The 21,964-nt window shown below is 48.8% G+C and overlaps 1 protein-coding gene across 2 annotated transcripts; it reads left to right on the top strand.

Moving 5' to 3' along the window:
• Positions 1-1,650: 1,650 nt before the first annotated feature.
• On the top strand, positions 1,651-21,861 carry DMBX1 (diencephalon/mesencephalon homeobox 1). 2 transcript variants are annotated; one of them, XM_048059259.2, is made up of 6 exons: positions 1,788-1,808; positions 2,304-2,399; positions 14,634-14,799; positions 18,835-19,013; positions 20,243-20,597; positions 21,053-21,861. In XM_048059259.2, the coding sequence occupies exons 3-6, from the start codon at positions 14,646-14,648 to the stop codon at positions 21,451-21,453; spliced, it is 1,089 nt and encodes a 362-aa protein (XP_047915216.1). In that variant the 5' UTR covers positions 1,788-1,808; positions 2,304-2,399; positions 14,634-14,645; the 3' UTR covers positions 21,454-21,861. The 2 variants fall into 2 exon arrangements, with proteins under 2 accessions (XP_047915215.1, XP_047915216.1); XM_048059258.2 differs by lacking the exon at positions 2,304-2,399 and having other exon boundaries at positions 1,651-1,808.
• The last annotated feature ends 103 nt before the right edge of the window (positions 21,862-21,964 follow it).

Below are 21,964 nucleotides of genomic sequence, written 5' to 3'. Positions count from 1 at the left end.
GTGGGGACGGTGCGGGTCGCAAACCCGGTGCGTGTGTGTGTGTGGGGGGGGTCCCTTGGCACAGTCATCCCAAAAGGCAAGGGGAGCAATTCCCCGCGGGCTTTGCTGGGGGGGGGGGGGGGGTACCCACGCAAACCGGGCACGGAGGCCTGAAAAATTGCCCCGAAAAGCGCAAACGGCGACGGCAAAGCCGAGTTTCGCCCAATCGGTTTCCCGGCCGAAAGCGGGCGGTTATCAATTATCGGGGCCGGGGGGCGGCAGGGCAAGGGGCTCCCCTCCTTCGTGGGCAGCGAGGGCTGGAGGAGGCTGGGACAGATTTAAATAGATTCACCCCCACCCCTTCCCCGGGACAATCACTTGGTTCCGCGTAACCCCTGGAAAAAGTCCTCATACAATAAAAATAAATACAAGAAAGTGGCACTTGGAGCCTCTGGTGTCTTGAGACAGACCGACCCCCTCTTTTTTTTTTTTCTTTTTTTCTTTTTTTGGTCAGAATTTGTACAAAATATCAAGCTCAAATTAAAAGGTCCTCTCCCCCCCTCTTATTCTTTCTTGTTCCCTTAATTCCTGTCTAAACGGTTTTGCTCTGGGAGAAGAAATCTTTTCTATAGGAGGGAGAGAGGAAAAAAAAACCTTCAAGAAGAGAAGGGTATTATTGTTTTAATCCTCTTACCCGCAGTCATTTTAAAACAGGGTGTTTTGGAGCCTGAAATGGCGTCTTGTCTCCCAATCCCATCCTAAATCCTTCTGGGCTGGGAGAGAATCTAAAGGCAAGGAGCTGGCATCTATTAGCAATCTCTCTAAAGGCTTTAAACTGCTCTTTCTGCTGCGAAGGCATGGCAAAGCTGAAAAGCAAATACAACCCCGCTCCAGTCAGTTAGCTCTGCCAGATAACCAGCCCGACCGCTAGACGGGAAGGTACCTGCGAAAATCCCGCAGAGAGGGGAAGAAAGAAAAAGAGAAAAAAAAAAAAGAAAAAAAGAGACGGGTTTCCTACTTTTATGCCCCGAAAAAATATATATATTTCGGGTGAGGGTGTTAAAAATGAAATAAAATAGAGTAAAAGCGGGGTGATGCGTTAACCCGTCGTTTCTTCTCTGCAGAATTATCTGGCCTCTGCTCCTCTCTCTTCCCTTTCCTCCTCCGAGTCCCCAAGCCCCCCACTTTCTCCCCAGTTTTCTCTGCCCCCTCCCGGCCCGTTTAAGAGACCGGCCGAGGGGTGCAGGAGCAGGCTGGGGAGCCGCGCCAGCTCTGTAATTAACGCTGGAAGATTATTGCCCCCCAAACGCACCCCAGCACGCAGGGGGATACCGGGGAGAGGAAAACTTCAGGGTCTGCTCCAGCGTGGCGCTAACCACGGGGCGGGGGGGGGGGGGGCACGGCTTCCCTCCCCTATGTCTTACGGCCCTCATCACCCCCCCGGCCCCGTGTCCAGCCCTCCTCCCTCCAGCGGCATCCCATCCGCTCCCGGGGATTTAATTAGGCGTTTACACCTCGGCTTGGAGTAAATGACTGGTAAGAAGAGTTGGGGGGGGGGGGGAAGAGGATGGGGGGGGGGGGGATGTATCAGCAGCCCCGTTTTGATTGACAGGATGGAGAACCATTGAAAATCCTGCTGGGTAGCTCCCGGGTCGCTCTGAAGCTCCTTTTAAAAATCCTTCTTCAATGCAGCCTCCCGGTAGATGGCAGCTCCGCCGGGCGCGGAGGCAGCGCGCAGGCACCGCGGGCGGCCGGGCTAGGGCGCGCCGCGCTCCCACGCGTGGCGGCGCTCCCACGCGGGAGGACGGGCTGCGCCGCCGCCGCCCCAGGTAAGACCCCCACCCCCAGGCTCCGGTTGTCCTCGGGGGGGGGGGAATAGGGCACGGTCGGGGGGTCCGCTCGCGAGTGGGGAGCGCTCCGGGGGGGGGGAATCCGCGGAGAAACTCGCAGGGGTGCGCGCACCGCGGAGAAGCGCAGCCCGGGCTGCAGCGCGAGTCGCATCCCCTGCCGTCCCTTCTTATTTTTTTTAATCTTTTGCTTTTTTTGGAGTGTACGCTGCTTTCTCATTTTTACTTTTTGAAGGCAAAACCCCAACTATCAGCCCACACGAAGCCCGCTCCGGTGCGGGCGGGGATAGCGCGGGGGCCGCGCATCCCTTCCTCTGCCGGGCTCCGAGGGGGGAGCGCAACTTTCCCCCCAGTTTACATAATGATGTTTTAATAAGGTGAGAGCCCGCCGGCGGCAGAAACTGCCCCGAGTGGGGCCGGGTGCCTGTGGTTTGCTTTATTTTTTTTATTTTTATTTTTTTCCCGGTGCCGCTGAAGTTGAGTGAGGAAGGGACCGCGTGGGAGGGCACGATTCCGGCAGCGCTAAGGGATGTTTCTACGGAAAATCATCCCCCGGCACCACCCCTTTGCAAGGTTAGACGGCAAAAAAAAAAAAAAAAGGACGGGGACCAGCCTGCAAAGAGCTGGGGGCCCGACCCCCTCCCCGCTCTGACTTTAAGAGGTATATAAATCCCGGACCTGCGCTGTCAGGCTCGGGTGATAAATTAAGGGCTTCGCAGTCGAAACCTATTTACACCTCCATTATAGGGCTAACCAAATGGGGATCAGCATGCATATTTTTACCGCAAGAGATCTCATACATCTCCGCCAGAGTCGCCCCTCGGGCCATGGGATAACAGCTCGGGAAGGGGCGGGGGGGCGCAGCCAGCACTTGGTCGGGGAAAAAAAAACTCCGTGTCCCGGTGGGTGCCGGCTGCCGGGGCACCGCAAACCTGCCGGGGGGCGAGGGTGACCTCCCCAGGAGGGGAGTCCCGCCTGGGGATGGGGGGGGCACGGGCTCCTGTAGGCAAAGCGAAGCGCTCCGGGAAGTTTCTCCTCCGTGGGAGAAGCGGTTTAAGCCCTAGACCCGCCGTGACTTTCTGCTTTTATTTATTTATTTTGGAGAAGGGGGTGGGAGCGCCCCCCCACCGGAGCCCTGGGGTCCCCCCAGTCCCCCCCCCCGGCTCTCCCCAGCTGCTCTTTCCGTTGATTTCCAGGCGGACTCGCGGTTCGGGGGGGAACCCCGCCAGTACGGGGAGGGAGAGGGGGTCAGCTCATCCCGGGCCAAATTCCCGGTGTCCCGAAGGATCGCCTCGGTCTCAGCGAGCCCGACAGCAGAAAGGGGGAAAATCCCTCGTTTTCCACGGGGATGCGCCTACCCCGCTCCCTCTCCAAACGAAACGCGGAGCCTGGGAGCCGGGGAGGGCTCGGCCCCAAAATCTCTGTCCCATAGAGGGGGGGCTCGGTAGGATTCGGCCCCCCACACGCCTCTCCAGCCGGCCGGGCTGCGGCTCGGTCCTGCTCTCGGGTTCGTCTTCCAGAGCCAGGGAAAAAAAAAAAAAATCTTCCCCCCACCGCCCCATCCCGTCCCCTCCGGCGGCCCCCTCCAGTTCCACTTGGTTAGCTCAAGTTTTCCATGTAAATGACAGTAATAAATATCTAATCATGTCCCGCAGCTATCGGCGGCTCGCCGAGCAGCCGGCATTAATGAGACATCCAGGGGAAGTGGGGGGAAAGAAAAAAAGAAATCAGAATTACCAAGAAGGAAAGTTTTTTCCGCTCTCCCGGAACGGTTGTTAAATGCGGAGCCGGGAGGGGGGACACGGGGGGGGGCTCCCCCGTTCCTCCGGAGGGGGTCACACACCGGGGCTCGGCCCCCTCCCCTCTAATTAACCCCCTCCAATTAACCCGGCCCCCAGCCAAGCGGGGGGCGCGGGCGGGGTGCCCGGCCCCAGCCCCAGCCCCGGGGGCTGCGTGTGCCCGTCCCTGTCCCGGTTCCCAAAAAGCTGCTGGGGCCAAGAAGAGGTTCTCTTGTTTGGGGGGGGTCGGGGCTAAGGCTGAAATGAACCCCTGCGAGCTGGATTTGTTCCCCTAACGCTAAACAAATGGAGTGATTACCTTCTTTCCAAACGCATCAGTCATACTACATTAAGTAGCAGAGAGCTAATTATCCCAATTAGGAGGCTGATTTATAATTAATGGCTTGGACCGAGTGATAATTGGATGTTAATGGATAACTGTTTTGTCTGAAGTAGCCTCCCGCTTCCCCGAAGGCAGGGCCGGAGGGCTTTTTCCCCCCTCTCCCTCCCTCCCCTGCTCTCACCTCTGCCGGGAGCACAAAGCACGCGGGGGAGGAAATCTGCGTGGGGTTGGGGGGGGGGAACCCCAACACCCCCTGACCCAACTTTCCGAGCCCCCCCATGGACTTCTCACCGCCTCTCCGTGTTTCGGAGCCGTGCCCCTGGGGGGGCTGCGCCTCCTCACCCCGCAGGCTGGGGGAGCCCCCGGGGTGCCCCCCCCTACAGGCGAGGGACCCCCCCGGGAGGGCAGGAGGGGGTCGCCCCAAAGGGCTGCCCGGGGCCGGGGGAGTCACGGCGGGGATCTGCAGCTTCTCCCCGCCCCGTGTGCCTCCCTCGCACCCGAGCAACCAAGAGTTTTTAGGGCAAAAAATCCGTGAAAGGGTAAAAGTGACTTCAGCTCCGAGCTCCCCCGTGACCGATGAGCGCTCGGATTGAATTACACCAACGCACTCAAGGCAAAAATGTCTGAAATTGGGCTGTCGAGCCGAGCCAGTCGGTGTGGCTTTCCAGCTTTCCCTGCTAATTTCACGAGATCCCGATGCCCAAAGGGGATGGTCTCCTACTCGCGCAGCTCAGGGGGCTCCTGCAGAGCTCTCCCCGGCTCAGAAAACCCGGCTGTTTCGCCCAGCTGTGCAGATGCTGCTTCTCCCCAGCTACCTGCAGAGCTGCAGAGGCTTCCCGCTGCTCGGGGAGAAGGGCCGGGCGAGTTTGGCACAATGTAGGCGCAGAGGGAGCGAAGGCAGCGGGTTTTGTTCCCCGTGCCATGCCTTTCTCCTCTAAAAGAAAGCTTCGTTGAGAAAGAGGGGATCCTAATGAAAGGAAGCCAGAGAAAGCAGCACCTCTCCCCTCTGTCCTCCCCACGACCAGCCCTACAAAACCAAGGTGCTGCAGGAGAGGTCCGGGACCAGGCGCTTCCGATGCGGCTACCTGCCGGCTCTGCTGCTGCAGCAATAGGTAAGCCCTTTAGAAAGAAGTAGCCCGTGTTTTCTAAGACAGAAGATAAATTATTTGGTCTGAGGTTTCTCAGGGGCATCCCAAAATTCAGCTCAAGTTGGAAATGCTTCTGGAGAGGCAGTGACAAATGTCACCTGGGCTTGAGCCCTTTCTAAAGGTTCGGTGCTGATGTCCAGTGCCCATGTCGGAACAGAAACATTTACAGTTGCCTCGTGTCGTTTGGCAAAAATTAAGTAGGAGAAATGCTGAGGAGCAGGGATACAATAAAACCCTGCTTCACCAATCCAGCACAGCCACTGATAAATTAGCCTACTCCTGGGGAACATCCACTGCCACACGCTTGTTGCACAGCATGGAGAACTCTGAAACGCAGCTAAATACGTAGGCATTAATTCATGGTGCACCAGGGTTAGGCAAGATCCTCAGGTCTTGTTCCTCCAGTCCAAAAACTGCTGGGATTGATTATTTTTATTATTTTATTTTATTTTTTTACGTTGACTCCATTGGGTTTGGGATCAGGCCCATGATTTATGATTTCTAAAGCATGCCTGGCACAGCCAAAGCTCCTGGGAAGGAGAAGGTCGCCGAGGGAGGGATGGGAGCCGGGACGGGGCTGGCAGGGACCCGCGGTTCTCCCAGCGGTGGTGAGCGGGTGTTTGCAGCCAGGAGCTGTGGGTGGGCCACAGCACAAGCGTGGCTTATTCCTGGTAGCTGCTGGCACAGCTCTCCTGGGACAGATTGCATAAAGTGAGCGCTGACTTGGGAAACGCTGCTTCAAACTGTCCAGATGACAATATGTCAAGTATTTTTAGGGAGAAAAGAGTGCTTGGGAATTCCACTAGGATCCTCCAGGAAGGGGAAGCCAGGTGATGTGACGGGGCTTGGGGGGGTGTGCATGTCCAATTTCTGCAAAGGGAGCTGCGGGAATTGGGTGTCTGCAGCTGCTTAATGCCAACCAGCTGGGTGAGAGCGCTGCAGGGCTGCGCATCTCCCTGCAAAACCCAGCACTGAGCTGCTCTGCCCATCTTACAGCTCCTCAAGGCTCAGATCACCTGCTGGTGGCCAAAACATTTTGCTTACCTTGGCAAGTGTGTTTAATTCAGTATATCTATCCAAATGCTTATGGGAAAGGCAGCATCGCATACACTCGCGGTTCTGCCCCGATGCTGGCTCCAAGTTGTGGCCCACTTTTAGGGGGACAGAAGTCTTCTTCCAGCCCCTTGTAAAAGTCACGGAGCACAAGTAGGTTTTTTTTAGTGGTGGGAGGAAAATTAGTGTTATCCCTTGTAACGAGGGAAAATTCAAGTCTTCTGTCCTATTCTTTTAAGGTATTAAAAGTTCTCCACAATTTTATGGCTTGCTAGAGCTGCCTTTTAGGATTTATTAATTTTCTTTTTGACTTGCCTGTCATTTTGCCTTATAGCTGATCCTAGTCTGAGCAGAAGCAACTACCACCATGTGTTTTGTGAGTGTAGTTTTCAGAGCCCTGCAAACACCACCTGCAGGGGCAGAGCCAGCCGTACCTGCAGAAGCAGCCAGGGTTCAGGCTTTCAGCTCCTGTTCCCTACAGAATTAGCTATTTCTTTTGATCTGTCCAGAATCAGCTTCAAGCCAAATTGTGCTCGGTGTGACAGCCTTGCAGCTTTTCAGCTAAGCAGCTGAAAAAGCACCCAGAAATGTCACTTTTGTGCCAAGGGAGGCGAAGTCCAACGCTGTGGCACAAACTGCTGCATGTCACAGAGGTGTGTTCCTATTCTCCCATGCCTGACTGCTCTCAGTTTAACACCCAAAGCTCATGGCTCGCTTGAGAAATCAAGATGGGTGGAGAAATGACCCTCGTGCCCTGCCTGCCCCTTCCTTCTGCCAGAAGCTGCTGCCCAGAGGAAGAGTGGAGGGGACCCAACGTGTGTCCCCACCTCAGCCCAGCATCCCTGTCCTGGTCACGTCATGGGTAGAAACCTCCAGGACATTGCTGCATCTTCCAGGGGCATCAGAGATTTCCCCCCAAACCCCACCACCAGCCCAGCTGCCCCAAGAGGCTGCCTTCAGGCTGCTCAGTTTGGTCTTGCAAGTGATCTGCAGCCAAATACGCTGCAGAAAACTGTCTGGGGGGCAGAGAGCAAGACATGAGCTTCCTCTTGTGCTGCCCTGAAGGGCAGGGTTTGGGATTTCTGGGACCTCTCCTCATGTCCAGTTTGGAAAATTCGCGTTGCCAGCACTAAGGCGAATGAACTGATGCTTCTCAAGCAAAGCCATTTTCACTACAGCGAGAGGAAGGGCTGAGCCAGAAAAACCACATACAAATACAACTAAGCCAGAAACATGCTTGTTTTGGAAAGGGTGAGGGGGAAAGTACTTTTTTTTTTTTTTTTTTTTCCTTCATATAAGCAGCCAAGTTAAACACTTTAAGCCGTTTGTGAAGTCAGTAGTTTGATCGCTTTCAAGCACTTTGAGGCTACTCCACGTGTGGGATTCAGGGAGGTGCAGCCGGGGCAGGGCTGTCAGAGCCTGGCTGCGGCACAATGCTGCCTGCCGTCCACAGCCACAGATGCAACGCAGGCAGAGCCGGGCCCTGCGTGCTCCTGCTCCTCGGGGCTGGGCTGGGCTGCAGGCTCTGCTTTCCACTGCAACGTTAGCTGTAAGAAATCTGCCTAAAAATGTGTGCTTTATTCTTTTTTTTTTTCTTTTTTCTTTTTTTTTTTTGTTAACTGAGCTGGAAGCAGACCAAGATCCTGAAACTGGAGCTGAAGCGATGTTCAGATTAAGAGCTTTTCTTATTTGCCCAGGAAAAATGTTTCTGCTTCAACATGAATTATAAAATCTTCTATTGAGGGTTGAATGCTGCTCAGAGGGAGGTTTGTACCGAGTCGATCTGCACACACTGATTGTCACCTGTAAATTACGGCGAGCAAGAGATCCAGCACCACAGTGATGCTTGGTGATCCCAGTCCTGGCTCTACGTTGCTAATCACTGGGATCCAAGTCTTAAAAATTGTGCCTGACAAAAGCAATGACAGTGAGGGTGTCTTAATTCTATTTATTTTACTTTATTTTGGGCTGTCCTTCAAAGTGCACCTCCGCTGACACAGACACTGGAAATTCTTTTGCCAGGAACTGTCTAATCAATCACTTGGTGCTGGTATCTGGGGCTCTGGGGAGGGGGGAAATGCAATTTCACAAAAGCCTTAAATAGAAACCACAGCGACTGACGAGAGCTACCTCTGCCAGCCAGGCCCTGCTATCCCAGCCTCTTGCATCCTGGTGCCCGAGCTGGTAGAGCCGTGCAAAGGAACTTCCCCCCCGCCCCAAAAGGATGCTCCGAGGCTTGTTTCTTAAAACTTACACCCCCCTCAGATCCCCTTATACTTCTGCTACAAACAAATGAGCATTGCAAAGGCAGTTGCTGCACTCTTCAGCATTAGAGCTCTGAAAAAAAAGAGAATTATTTGACGAAAACTGCTCTTAAACTGCAGTATTTCCAATTTCAACTGCTAGCAATCTTCTCGGTTTTCAGGAGAAAAAAAATATATTTTTCATTTTAAAGGCCAGAGGAAGGTCCAGCTGGCTTGTTGCTGAAGCGGGGTGGAACAGTGATAACAGGGTCGGTCGTCGTAGCTGAATGTGAGTTCCGAGGCTTGGTGTAATAACTCGGGGTTTGCTTTTGGTGGGTTGCAACTTGTTCAAATAGACCAGAGGTAATTAATATCTCACTCTGCCCTAAGAAATTAACTGCCTTTAGGTCTGGGAATGTGCACAGGTGTAAAAATACAGCAGGTAGATTAGAAACAGGGAATCGATTTTTAAGAGCTATTCTCAATTCCTTTATTTCGGCCACGAGAAGAGCCCTCCAGAAGGCTGTTTTTATGGTGCGTGTTGCTCCCAGACTTTGACGTCTGAATGAGAAAATATGATGTGTTGCAGTACTTGAAGTTATTTATATTTCACCCACTACAAAGGTGAGATTGCCGAAAGTCTAAGGAAACAATCTCACGTGAGGAACAAAACAGATTTATAGCATGCTGGTTATTATCTTACACGATTTTGGACTTTTATATACCTTAAAGATTTAGGGACATAAGAAAAATAAGATTGAAGAAAACCTCTTGCAAGGATCATTTATTCAGCACCCCCTAGGTATGTAATTCATTTAGTACCAAATACATATAAACCCTCTGTCTGTGCATAGATGGAGCCTCTTTTCCTAGGCTGTCAGATAAGCAGGGACAGATTCGTTATCCATCTTGCTGATCTGAAGCATTTCTGAACAAGGACTCAGAGCACGAAATCACAGAGCAGAACAGCCCTAGGAGCGGGGGAAATATTTTGTTGTGATTTTATTTTTGGCGAGGCTTATTGCCGGCAGTGATAGCGGGAACAGTGTCAGCACAAACCGTTTTCTGTCCTTCCCTGCTAATAGTGACCGGATTCCTGCAGTCGGCGCAGAGAAACGCAAGCAATGATTTGCACCGGCTGAGCAGGTGCTGCCTGCGCTGTGCCGGGCTGGAGGACTGCAACTTAGCTTTATAGGTGCCAGGGCTGCTCCTATTCTTCTGTCACCTGCAGGGTCCTAAATGCCAAGGCACAGGTCACAGAGCCAAGGTTTTCTTCCACTTTTTGTTTCCCCTGATGCTTTTCCCATTGCCAAGCTGTGTCTTGCTTCCGGGTGCAGACCCGATGCGATGCAGAGCTCTTCCAAACCCCACGTGCATCTCTGGCTCATCTCTTTTCATCAGAAATGAACTATGGCATTGAAATTCACTCCTAGCAATGAGCTGTCAAAATCTGGATGTTACTTGTTTAGTACAGCTTATTTTCTACACAAAAAAAGACCCCAAACACCCTCCCCTTCCAACCCTCCCCAGTTTTCAGAAGGATGTAATGAAATGACCAAGTAACACCTCATGATGCCTGCCAGTCAAATGCAGGCTCTGACATCCTATCCTCAACTCCTTCAAGTAAAAAAAAAAAAAAAAAAATTAGTCTTCCTTTTAACTTTAACCTGATAGGTTTTGTTTTCCCATTTTTCATGGTGGCATCTGAGTGTCTCGTATAGGTCAGTGAGTTTAGGCTCAGTACTATTTTGCGTTTGGGATGGTTTGATATTGGGAGGAGCCAGTTGCAGGGAAAAGAGAAAATGGTCCATAGCCCCTGCAGAGAATCACATCCTACACCCAGCCTCAAACTCATTTCACCCAATGGCATTTTCTTGAGTATGGCAAGTGTCTTGTCCTTGGCATTTTCTACACTTACCTGGGAAAACTGGCCAGAATAAACACTTGAAGAAAATTCCTCAGTTTCAACAAGGGAGGGGAAAAAAGGTGGCACGTGCGTTTATTCCAGGATAACGCACTGAACAAAACCACTGTCTTGGTTTAAAATTTTCTCTCCAGAGCAGTGCTGCTGTGGATGTCCTCGCCCAGTATGGCTTGCTGTGGGGACGAGCTCTGCGGTCAGCACAGTGACACCTTGGTTCGCAGGCTGCAGCAATCGATACATTTCTCCCCGTTTCTCCCCTAATGAGTTTTGTCAGTTCTGTATTTTTGTTAAATGCCTTGTGTCGGCTGGCGTGTGAAGCCTGATGCTGACTGATGGCATTTTGTTGGGAGGGGTAAGGGGGTGAAATGCGGAGAGCAGCGAGCAGAAAACGTCACCCATCGCAGAATCTTGTGTGCAGTTAATACAGCTCTAGGTCTTTTTATTTTCTTTCTTTTATTTTTTTCCTTGTAGAGGGACCTTGCAAGGTACTTCGCAGAAAACTTCAATACCATATTTAAAAATTGTTTTATTGTCCTCAGACCTGTTTCAATTACATGCATACAGAAATGCAAGCCACCAGGAATAGAAATTTTCATCTGGCAAGGAAACGTGTGGCTTTCTCCTCTTTTCTCTATGGGAACTTGAGGTTTTGGGGGTTGCTTTTGGGGAGAGATGGGTGGGAGCCATGCTGCAGCTGGAGAAATTCAGCTCTGCTCCGGGATAACTGGATATCCATCCCTGGCTGCTATATGTGCACATTGTTTTGCATCAAATTAAGCATTATAAATGAATAAAGAGGGATCTGTGGGGAGGCAGAAGCTATAGGTGAGTTTTGGGGGCTAGGATGGTAACATTGGGTTTGAGAAGGCGAGGAGCAGGGAGCTCACAGCCTGGTGCTGCTGCAGGCAGGTGGCTGCGCTCATCCTGCTCCTGGCCGCGGCTGCTCTGAAGCCCTCCAGCCACCCAGAGACATAAAAGATGCATTTGCAGATTTCGAAAATTAAAACCATCTATACAGCCAGTGGGGAGGGATCAGCTTATTTGGTTGCTTAATGAAATATAAAGATTATTTTAACCAGTGTAAGCAGTATTCGACAGCTTGTGAAACACAGCGGTGGCTTGATGAATGGCTTTCTCCATTAAAAAAAATTGCTGCATGATGTCTTTTAAATATTTAATTTATTGGGGTTGGAGTGTGCTTGGAGCTGACAGTTAAGCAGGAGCTGTTTGCTGTCTCGGTTAACTTTGCCTATTAGGTTGAATGGTCTCGCTCAGTAAAGGCAAAATATCTTCTTTTCCCCTGTTTTTATACAAAACCTGGGGTGATTTTTGTGCTGCACAAGTGGCTGGGAAGTTCTGCTCATCGCCTGCACTGCAGCATGCCAGGCTGTTACCATGAACTCTGTGGTACATGTGTACTGCACGTGAGCCATTGTTATCAATTTTTTTATTTATATATTTTTTTAATTGATGCGCTTTCTTCTAGGCCACTCGGAAGAGTTTGTTCAAGCACATGTGCACACACAGAAGTGTTTTTTAATGATCAAATAACCTGAAATCTCCCTGGAACAAGTGTTTCAGTGGAAGCCTGGGCTCCAGGCACATCCCTGCAGTGCCCCCAGGTCTGGGTGTTATAGGGATATTCGCCTCCTCTCCCTGTTTGTTCTTCCCTGAATGTGCCAGGTTGGTGCAAAACAAGAGCGTGCAAGGGGATTAGGAAATCAACAGGCATTTCTGTGAGCTGGGGAGCCAAAGACACTTGGCCTCCCACGTCTCTCTTAGCCAGGCTGAGCTCCAGTGTGGATTCTCCGGTGTCTGTTAGGGACTGAGGTCTGGCAGCAGCCCAGGACACTTAACAAGCCGCGTGTCCTCACATGGCTGCCACAAAACACGCAGGAACTCCTCCACCCTGCAGGCCAAACCTGGCAAAACTGCCTCAGGCACTGCTAGAAGTATCCGTGGTGGGAACCTGCAGCGAGCTCCAGCCTGACCTTCCTCCTCCAGGTGACAGGACGTGTCTTCTGGTGGCCACACTGGCAGCACGTGTCACTGGAACACGCTCCTGTCCCTTAGCGCATGCCACAATTCTGGCATCGCTTACATCTTCCCTGAGCTCGGCTAGAGCAGAGCTGTGGCATCCTTGTGGATGGTCAGCATCCAAACCAAAAATACCCGTTGTCACCCTGACTCAGCTCAGAACCCTCTCTTCCACCGGAACGAATGAAACCTCGATAAAGTGTAGATGATGGCTGAACTGATGATTTTATTTGGGGATTTTTTTTTCTCTTAAAAATAAGCTTGAGTGAATTTTGAAGTGAAATATCTTGAAAATCAATTCAAAATTAATTGCTGGGATATGTTAAAGCAGATCGGATTTTTTTTCCCCAGTTTTCACAACTAGCTACAAAATACGTATCAGGCCCCCTTAGACGCGTTTTTCAATAAATCAACTATTGATATTAAAATTATCCGTATGCACATTCAAGTAGGACGTACATTTTTTGCTTATACTTTTATATTGGATAATATAGGAAAGGATGTGACTGGTAACATTGTCCTTGGGGCACAGGGATGTGCCTGGCATCATGCAGAGTGAAGTGGGAGGTAGGTGGTGGATAGCCACAATGAGGCTGGATGGTAGATCACCAAATTACCAGCTTTTAATTACTGCAGCTTCTTGGAGAAGACAATACCAAAAGCAATGCTCATTGTCGGGATACAGCATCCCCCAGTCAAAAGCAAACATCCCAGAGGCACAAGAACCACCCCGGAGCTGTCAGGGCATTGGAACAAGCCCCCTCCCCATGCCTTCCTGCCTCCGCTTCTGGGCACCACAACTTTGAGGAGCTTGAAAGGGTGAAGGCAGAAGATGCCTGAGGTCGTTGCTAGACCCTACAGCACAGAATGCAGTTCTTTTCCCAGGAGCTACAGCTTGGTCTCTGGATGTTAAACAAGTTTACTCTGTGTCCGTATGTCATACATTAAGGTTTTGGTGGAGATTATGGGAAATTGGATCAATGGGGATAGTGGGACCAGTGATTGTCCAGTCCCAGAGGCTCACCATCGCTCGTGTCCACTCCTCCTTCTTCACTGAGGGTCAGTCCTTCACAGTGTAAATCCTCTACATGCAAAACTGAAGGTCTTCAGGCATGAGCATGAGATAAAAGAGCCCCCACTACTGAAAAAAAAATAAAATACGTAATTTTTCATACTAACAGCTAGACACAAAATTTTGCTGTTTAATGCATCAGGTTCCTATAAAAATCATGGGAGCTGAACCACCTCCCTCCAACGATCAGTGTCCAAAACTGTTTTCTACGAGGTCGCCTAGATATCCTGTCTGCTTTCCTAAAGCTAGTGAAGCTGGACCTGTTTCTCTGAAGGGTCATTCATTACACTGACTTTCCAGACGATGACTTGCTGGTGTAAGTGGAGTTTTTGAAATTTTCTTTTGTGGCAAATGTTTCACAACGTCCTTTCTGATGTCTTATGAACCACAGAAATGGCATCCTGGAGGCCCTCAGTCATTTATAACACGGGTGAATGAAGCATCGCTCAGCTTTTGGGATCAATATTAGCTCAGTTTTACAGATGGCCTGTAAGGAAAAACAGCTTGAAGTTTCATGCAGAGCCCACTGTAGAAACAAAAAAAAAATTAGTTGTTTTGTTTGTTTTCCAAATAATTTCTTTGCTATTGAGCTATGAGACCAGTATTTATTGCAAACCTTAATTCCCTCTTTAGCAATAACGCTTTTGTCCCTGTTAAGCTACAGATTTATTTTACTTTACATTATGAGTTTTCCCCTATCATTTGGGCTTTGTTATGAAGACCCTTAAGGAGAATGGATGGAAATAAATTACATGAGTGGGTTCAGATAAAAAAAGATAGTTTGATATCACAGCAGTGACAATATTGAACAGCTCACTGTATGCAGTGATAGGAACAAAACCCTAGCTAGTTCTGGGATGAAGCTAAGTCAGTTCATTAAAAGTAATAATAATAATATATCTTTTATTAATATATGTATATAACAACCCTGAAAAATGCCTTCCCATTTTTTATTCAGCATGTCGTGTGTACATACAGTCAGATGCCAGTCTCCAAGCTTGGAAGCCAGACTGCTGTCTTTAACGTGTTAGGTCTACAGGAGCTATTTTGATTCTTGCCCCAGACCCTGCTGGAGCTGCGAGGCTGGAAACGAGCCTTGCACACAGCAGCTGAAGTTTCAGGTCTGCATTTCCAAGGCTCTGCTGAGACACCGGGACACTGAAATAGCATGTCCCTCAGCATCTCTCTCCTCTGGTCGCTGTTTTCCAGGTTGATGTCGCCATGCAGCACTATGGAGTGAATGGTTACTCCCTGCACGCCATGAACTCGCTGAGTGCCATGTACAACCTCCACCAGCAGGCAGCCCAGCAAGCCCAGCACGCCCCCGACTACCGGCCCTCTGTGCACGCCCTCACCCTGGCGGAGAGACTGGCTGGTAAGAACAACTCATGGCTTTTGGGGAAAAAAAAAAGTGAGAAGGGGGTGAGAAGGAATTCAGCACCACTATATGGGTCAAAAAGAGAGAATAAAACGATATTGATAACTGTTTTAACAGGGAAATGAAAAATACCAGAAAGATTGTTATTTGCTAAGAGGGAAGTCAGCATAGCGAATATGAGCACACCGTGAAGCAGATTTCCCCACCGAGGGGTCCAGGCCATCCCCTAACAGCCATCTCATGCCATCCCAGAACTGTTTGCTCTTCCACGTTGGCCCTTCTTGCAGAAGATAATCTTCATTTGCATCTTCTCCTGGGTCTCACCTTGACCTACTTCTTCCAGGGGATTCCACCCAGTTTGGGTGACGCTTGCAGGTCCTGCTGGCTCCCTGTCTGTTGTTCTTGTGTTTTGCTTTCCATAAAAGAGCTTTTTTAGGCTCAAAGAAGGTCACATGTGGCTTTATCCAGAGGCTGTTATTCACACAGTATTGTTGCCAGTGGAATGTCAGGGCAGAAGCAGAGTATCTGATCTGTTTGCCTGTGTTTGACTGTGGGGTGTAACAGCACTGCGTTCCTACTGGCATTAAAAGGAAGTGCAAGTCCATGTAGTTTTTATGATTTGGTAGAGGGATTTGTTCAAAAATGGTTGATGGAGAGTTGAAAATATTTGGTATGGTAGGGCAAATATATCTACATTTCAGCGTACCACAGAATCACCAGATCTGGCTGAGATCATCAAAGTCCTCTGCAGTGCGAATGGTCAGCAGCTGCCACAGCACCCTTTTGGTCAGGGCTAGGATGCGATGTGGTAGACCAGACCTGATAACAGGAGAGATGCAGAAACACTGCATTAGTACGCTGAAGCTAAAGTAAAAAAAGTTGCTGTGGATGTGATTCTTGAAACCTTCCCAGAATGGACACATTTTTCCTTGCTGTCTGAAAATTGCTCATCTGCTCTGAGCAAGCTTTCTAGCTGTCCGATGCTTAAGGGAAAAAAAAAAAAAAAAAGAAAAAAAGAAAAGTGGAGTGACTCCTTTCAGCTTAGAATAGGTGGAAGATATGATCTATCCAGACAAATTTAGCAGGCTAAATTTAAGAGACATAGGTTTAAGGCACGGTGAGGAAGCAGAAGTTCCAGGACAGTCCTCTTAAGTGAGCAGTACACAAAGGCAAGGTGTCTGTTTGGATCAGTGAACCACTGCTGACTCTCTAATTGTCATGCCAGTAATGTTTCTTTATCCATCTGCTGAAGGAGTAGTGCTCACTTTACAAGGTTCCTCAGACCACTTACTGTGGCTTGTGGGATCTCTGGGGGGGCTGTAGGACAGAGGTGGGAGTCACTGTCCTCATCAAAAGGGACCCAAAGCGGGATCAAGGAGACCTAGACTCTAATCCTGGCTCTGCCACTGAGGTGCAGACTGACGACAGGTGGACACTTTCCTTGTCCTGATAATCCACCTCCTCCTGCCCTCACCCTTTCAGCACGTAGGTGGTCAGAGGGGAGATGATGATCCCAAACTCTATTATGTGCCTTGCAGACCTTGCATCTCAAGGTGCTCCTTTTATAGACACGAGATTTTTGTAATCACCTGTATCTTTTACACTAAAGCGTGGAGGACTTCATGTTTTTGACTCTAACTAGGGTAAAAGCAGAGGAAGATCTTCGTTTTTAAAAAAATAAAAATATAAAGATTAAAAACTCTTACCGTATTGTTGACTGGGAGATTCAATTGGTTTTCTGACCTCTTATCTTTAAAATTAATACCCCACCTGGAAGCCTTTCTGAATTAAATCCCACAGTCCCCTTGTCTGCTTCTTTTTGGTGGGAAAGGCATTACATACCTACGAGCTGGTTCCTTTGCAGCTGCTTCACATTCTGTTACTTCTGAATATCTTTCAGTGCAGGGTTATAGATCTCATTTGCCTTCCAGGGACAGTCAGAATAAAGCAGCGCAAAAGCAAACGACCTTAAGTCAGAAAACAGAGGTTTCTGATTGTAACTGCAAGGCCTCACCTGCAATTTATATTGTCCTTCTTGCACAAAGCCTGAAAACATAGTTAAAACATTAAAATAATTGCTGGTTAGCTCTAGTTGGAGTGGCCAAACTTAATGCATGAGCTGCCGCCTCTGGGGAGCTGGTAGGTCTAACCTTTACTCTCAAAATTCAGGAATATTGTAGCCTCCAGGTAGGGTGTTAAACCAACGTCCTTTCTCCTTATTTCTTGTACTTGAAACATAAATGTTAGCTTTGAAAAACATTTCAGGGTAGCTTCGGTTTCTGTTCCTGGAACGTTCCTGCTCCCAGCCTGGCTGCACGATGCGCTGTGTCTCAGCGCGTGAAGGACGCCGCCGCTGCCTCCAAAGCAGCAGCTATTACCAGGGGTTTAACTCTCCCAAGAGCCCCGATACCTCGAACACAAAAGTCTCTTGTATGCTACCAAGACTGTATTGCATTTGGCCGAAGACCTTTAGCCCGATCACGTCTTTTCCGGGTTGCCAAAACCACACTGCTTTGGCCGTAGCCCAGAAGGGCGCTACAACTGCTGACCTAGAATGGAACAGCTGGAAGTTTGGAAGAGGAATGCTCGAGCGGTGCAGAGCTGATTTGCTATGCTCGTTAGCTGACATATTTGGAACCCGGCTCTGTGGTTCTGGGACTGGCCTGGCAGCAGGTTTTGTTTTATTGTTTACATTCATGCCACGATGCTCGTGACAAAAGCGCAAAGAAACAGCAGCAAGAGCCTTCATCTGGCTCCACGCATTGATAATGCTGACTTTTCTTCCTGTTAGGTTGTTTTCTAGTGTGTTTATCCCTCCCTTCTACTGGAAGTCACATTCTTAACCGAATTAAAATGATACAAGACACTGCTAAAGCTCTTTCTGCATTTTCCTCTTTGAGAGCAAACCTCTCGCCAGACTGAGTATTTCAATCCAACGCTGTAGTACAACATGTCCCAACTTGCATAATAAAGGGATATTTTTTTTTTCATTTTAAAATAGCTTTTTTTCATTGATTTAAGATCTTTCTACTCCCACTAACTGTTGTGCAATAATAACGCCTGCGGTAAAATAATAAGCCCTTAAATGTGGGCCTCAGATTTTCCCCAGTCTGAATTTCTTCTCTGCCCTCAATTTTGCAAGCAGGGTTTGCAAAGTCAGACACTCTGAGCAGCATCTCTACTGAGAAGGGCTCAGCGCATGAGCTCTGGCCTTGCAATCAGTGGAGCTGGGTTTGGTTCTTGGCTGCTTTTTCCACCCCAGATGCTGGAGAGTGTCTGTGCTCAGTAAAGCACATGCTTTCAGGCTAAACACATAAGCTCATGAGCTTAAGTGCTTTCCTGAACTGGAGCCCAGAACTGCTCTCCAATATCATGGCTTGAAGACTACGGCGAGCTACATACAAGACACTAAAGAAGGGCCAGCTCAGCCTGGTTTCTGGGAAGATGCATGCCTCCTAATGCAGCTGCAGCCAACAAAATAGGCTCAGGGCATCTCTATTTGAGCTGCATGGCCTCTTCCCACCAATGAGCACACCACATCATGGCAGCACTGAAGCCTACCAGAGCTCTACCCATGGCTTCAAGGAGAATATCACACACAGTGTTGGTCCCTTCTGATTAGAACAGTGAATCTTCTTTCCTTGTTCTTAATTGTGTTTCTTACTGAAAGAGCCTTATGAGGCTTATGACATGGTGGGGTCTGCACATATGCACGTCCTGCCCCACTGGCACTGGAGCAGGTTGGCTCACTTCAACCAAATTTAGCATAGGAGTCTCAAAAGTTCCCACATCTGTCTTAGAGTTTCTCACACTGGAAGAAGCTTTCTAGCCAGAAATTTTACCTCCTCAGACATCTCAACTAACCAGCAAAATGCATACATGGGTTTTATTAAATCTAGAGCCCATGAGAACACTATTTTGTAGGTTCAGGTTCATCGGGTGTTAGCAAGTGCTTTATTCGACTGTTAGCATACAAATTCCAATAATTAAATTGGCCACTTTTCTTGTCTTCCAACGGCTGTACATTTCAAGACATCATTTTGGAGGCACGTTATGGATCCCAGCACCGCAAACAAAGGCGAAGTCGCACAGCCTTCACTGCCCAGCAACTGGAGGCACTGGAGAAGACCTTCCAGAAGACTCACTATCCAGACGTAGTGATGAGAGAGCGGCTGGCTATGTGCACAAATCTACCTGAAGCCAGAGTCCAGGTACTGCTATTTTGCGGGTTTGTGAGTGGGGACTAATTCATTTAATTAATGAATGTACCGGGGTTGCCAGAGGGTTGACCATCTCTCTCAATTTTTCAAGATTCTTCTAGTGTAACCAAAGATTTTGGGGGAGATAAAGTCAAAGAGGACAGGAAAAACAACAGCCAGAAAAGAGAAAGAAAAAGAAAGAAAGAAAAGAAAAACCATCCCCTAAACCATTCAACTGAAGTCTCACATATGCTAAAGAAATTCTGAATCCACAAGCATATTTTTTAAATTTAGGATTGTCTGAAGTGTACACTGGTTTTCATTTGTTCTTTCACATTTCTTTGGGGGAAATTTTAGAAACATCAACAGAAGTCTACTTATTTATTTATTTGCAAGGCTTTTCTGGCTTTCTCAGAGGAGCAGAAACCCAAGTAATTCCAGCTGCTCTTTTCCACCAGTGTCAATAATTGTAACATCTCAGGCCAAGGTTTGATTTTTTATTTTTTTTTTTAGTTCCAACTAATGCAACCTGCTGGTAGGGAGGTTCTTGCATTGTTGGGCTCTAAAACACTAAATAACAAGCTTCTCAGTGTGAAATGGATAAGTAGTGTAAAAAAACAAACTATTATTTTATATAAATGTCAAGATATTTTGACCTTCATCTAACCAACTAAAAAACTAAAAAACACTAAGGATATTTGCAAATATACTTTGTCCATGTCTACTGATTCTAGTTAAAAAATATGGATTCTTCCTCCCCTTCCTTAGATTTGGTTCCAAGATATCAGCTTATGCCTGTTATGACTTATAATAATAATGACTTATTTTGACTTTTTCTTCCATAGTTTCGGTGTGCTTAGAATTATTTTAGAATTTTTATTTTTGTTTTAGAGCACTGTACTGTAAGCCAATGCAGTATCATCATACTCAACTATAAGACATTCTGTTTGGACACAACAACCTGACTAATTTAGACAAAATAAAACAGTGAGGTGGCTTAAAGAAGAAGAAATATGAAGGCTGATATAATATATATATATGTATTTATTGTGCTATTTGTAAAAGCACTAACAAAAGGTAGAACTTTAAGATCCAACAAAGTGGAATGATGTTTGGGCACAATGGGCTTGCAGTACCTCAGTGCTTTGGGGTGTTCTGAAGCTCCCCAGCTGAATGATGCTACATTTGGTACTATGCATGATTTTCACTATTTTTCTTCCTTGTTGTTTGTGACATTGAAGGTTTGGTTCAAGAACCGGAGGGCCAAATTCCGGAAGAAGCAGCGTAGCCTGCAGAAGGAGCAGCTGCAGAAGCAGAAGGACTGTGAAGGGAGCCACAACGAGGGGAAGACGGAGCCACCCGTGCTGGAGACCCAGGCCACAACGCCAGACACTGAGAAGACCCAGAGCCTCCCAAGCGAGGTAAGCACGGACCTCAACCTCACCCTGTCGGAGCAGTCGGCCAGCGAGTCAGCACCCGAGGACCAGATCGACAGAGAGGAGGAGTTTAAGAGCACTTTGGATGAGGCTAAAGTGGACAAGAGCCCTGGTGTGGACGGCAAGGCTTTGAACTGCAAGAGAGCAAGCCCAAAAGCAGGTGAGGGGCAGAATCTTGATGGCGATTGGGGTCTGGACGTGATGTTTCCAAGGGAGATGCTGGTGGTTGGGTATAGTTCCTTATTTCCTATGGCATGGATACTTGCAGGTAGGATGCTCAGATTTGTCTTTTTGTCCCTGGCACTAAACAGCACCCATGGAGGGCATGATGTCTATTGAAGCAGGAGTGCAGAAAGGGCAAAAGCTTTCTGCTCAGATTAGAGCTTGGGGAGAGCAGTGCCCATTAGCAGTGGCAAAGCCACAGCAAAGAGGTCAACCACATTTCTAGGGAATAAGATGGTCAGTGTGGACCAGACACATTTTAGCTTTTCTGAGCTAACACAACCCTTCTCTTTTGCACTCTTGGTGCAAGAGAGGAGACCATGCTGCAGTGCAGATCATCACCTGCACCCAACCTGTAGAAATAACCCCCATCCCCTCTGCCTCCTGCTACAGAGTCTCCCATCAGCGCGACTGTGACGCCTTCATCCAGCAGTGGCCTGGCTCAGACTCACTCCTACTCCTCCTCACCCCTGAGCCTCTTCCGCCTGCAGGAGCAATTCCGCCAGCACATGGCAGCCACCAACAACTTGGTCCACTACTCCTCCTTCGAAATGGGGACACCGTCTGCCATGCCCTACTTGGGCATGAACGTCAACATGGCTCCTCTGAGCTCCCTGCACTGTCAGTCGTACTACCAGTCACTCTCCCATGCTCAGCAGGTCTGGTCCTCGCCCATCCTGCAGGCCTCCAGCTCCCTCCCAAGCCTGAACAGTAAAACAACGAGTATTGAGAACCTACGGCTCCGGGCAAAGCAGCACGCGGCGTCCCTTGGGCTTGACACCCTCCCCAACTGAGACACCATCGCCTGCAAGACGACGCACCAGAGGCTGGCACTAAAAGTGTCACTCCTTGCCCCCCTGCCCACCCTCATCTCCTCCTGGAGTAAGGTGCTCCCTTCCAGGGAAAACTTTGCATTTGCTAACGTCTTACTAGCACCGTGATTGCATCAGACATTGCTACTGGCCTGGTCTTTGCTAAATATTTAATGAGGAAGGGGGAGAGGAGGTGTTTAGGCAGGCAAACTGTCCCTCTGGACTGCCGTGAGTTAAGCCTGTCACGTTCAGAAAAAGCCCCCTCTCCTCATCCCTGCGATAACGTGCCAACTGTGTTATATACACCCTTTTTTGTTGTTGTTGAGTTCTTTGGGAAAACAAAGAGTCATGCTTTGTCTTGTACATAGTTTACGATGTTGAAAGCACCCATCACCCGTGTGTTACTGTCAGTGTTACAGAACTGTGACCTCTTTTGCTTTTATTCCCCTTTCTTTCTCAGTTTTAGTAGCTAGTATCAAAGTTACAAATCAGC

This window comes from Anser cygnoides, chromosome 8 (genome assembly GCF_040182565.1).
Source record: "Anser cygnoides isolate HZ-2024a breed goose chromosome 8, Taihu_goose_T2T_genome, whole genome shotgun sequence".
Classification (NCBI taxonomy): Eukaryota; Metazoa; Chordata; class Aves; order Anseriformes; family Anatidae; genus Anser; species Anser cygnoides.
The sequence above is the reverse complement of the archived record's forward strand: the minus strand, read 5'-3'. Positions and strand labels throughout refer to the sequence as shown.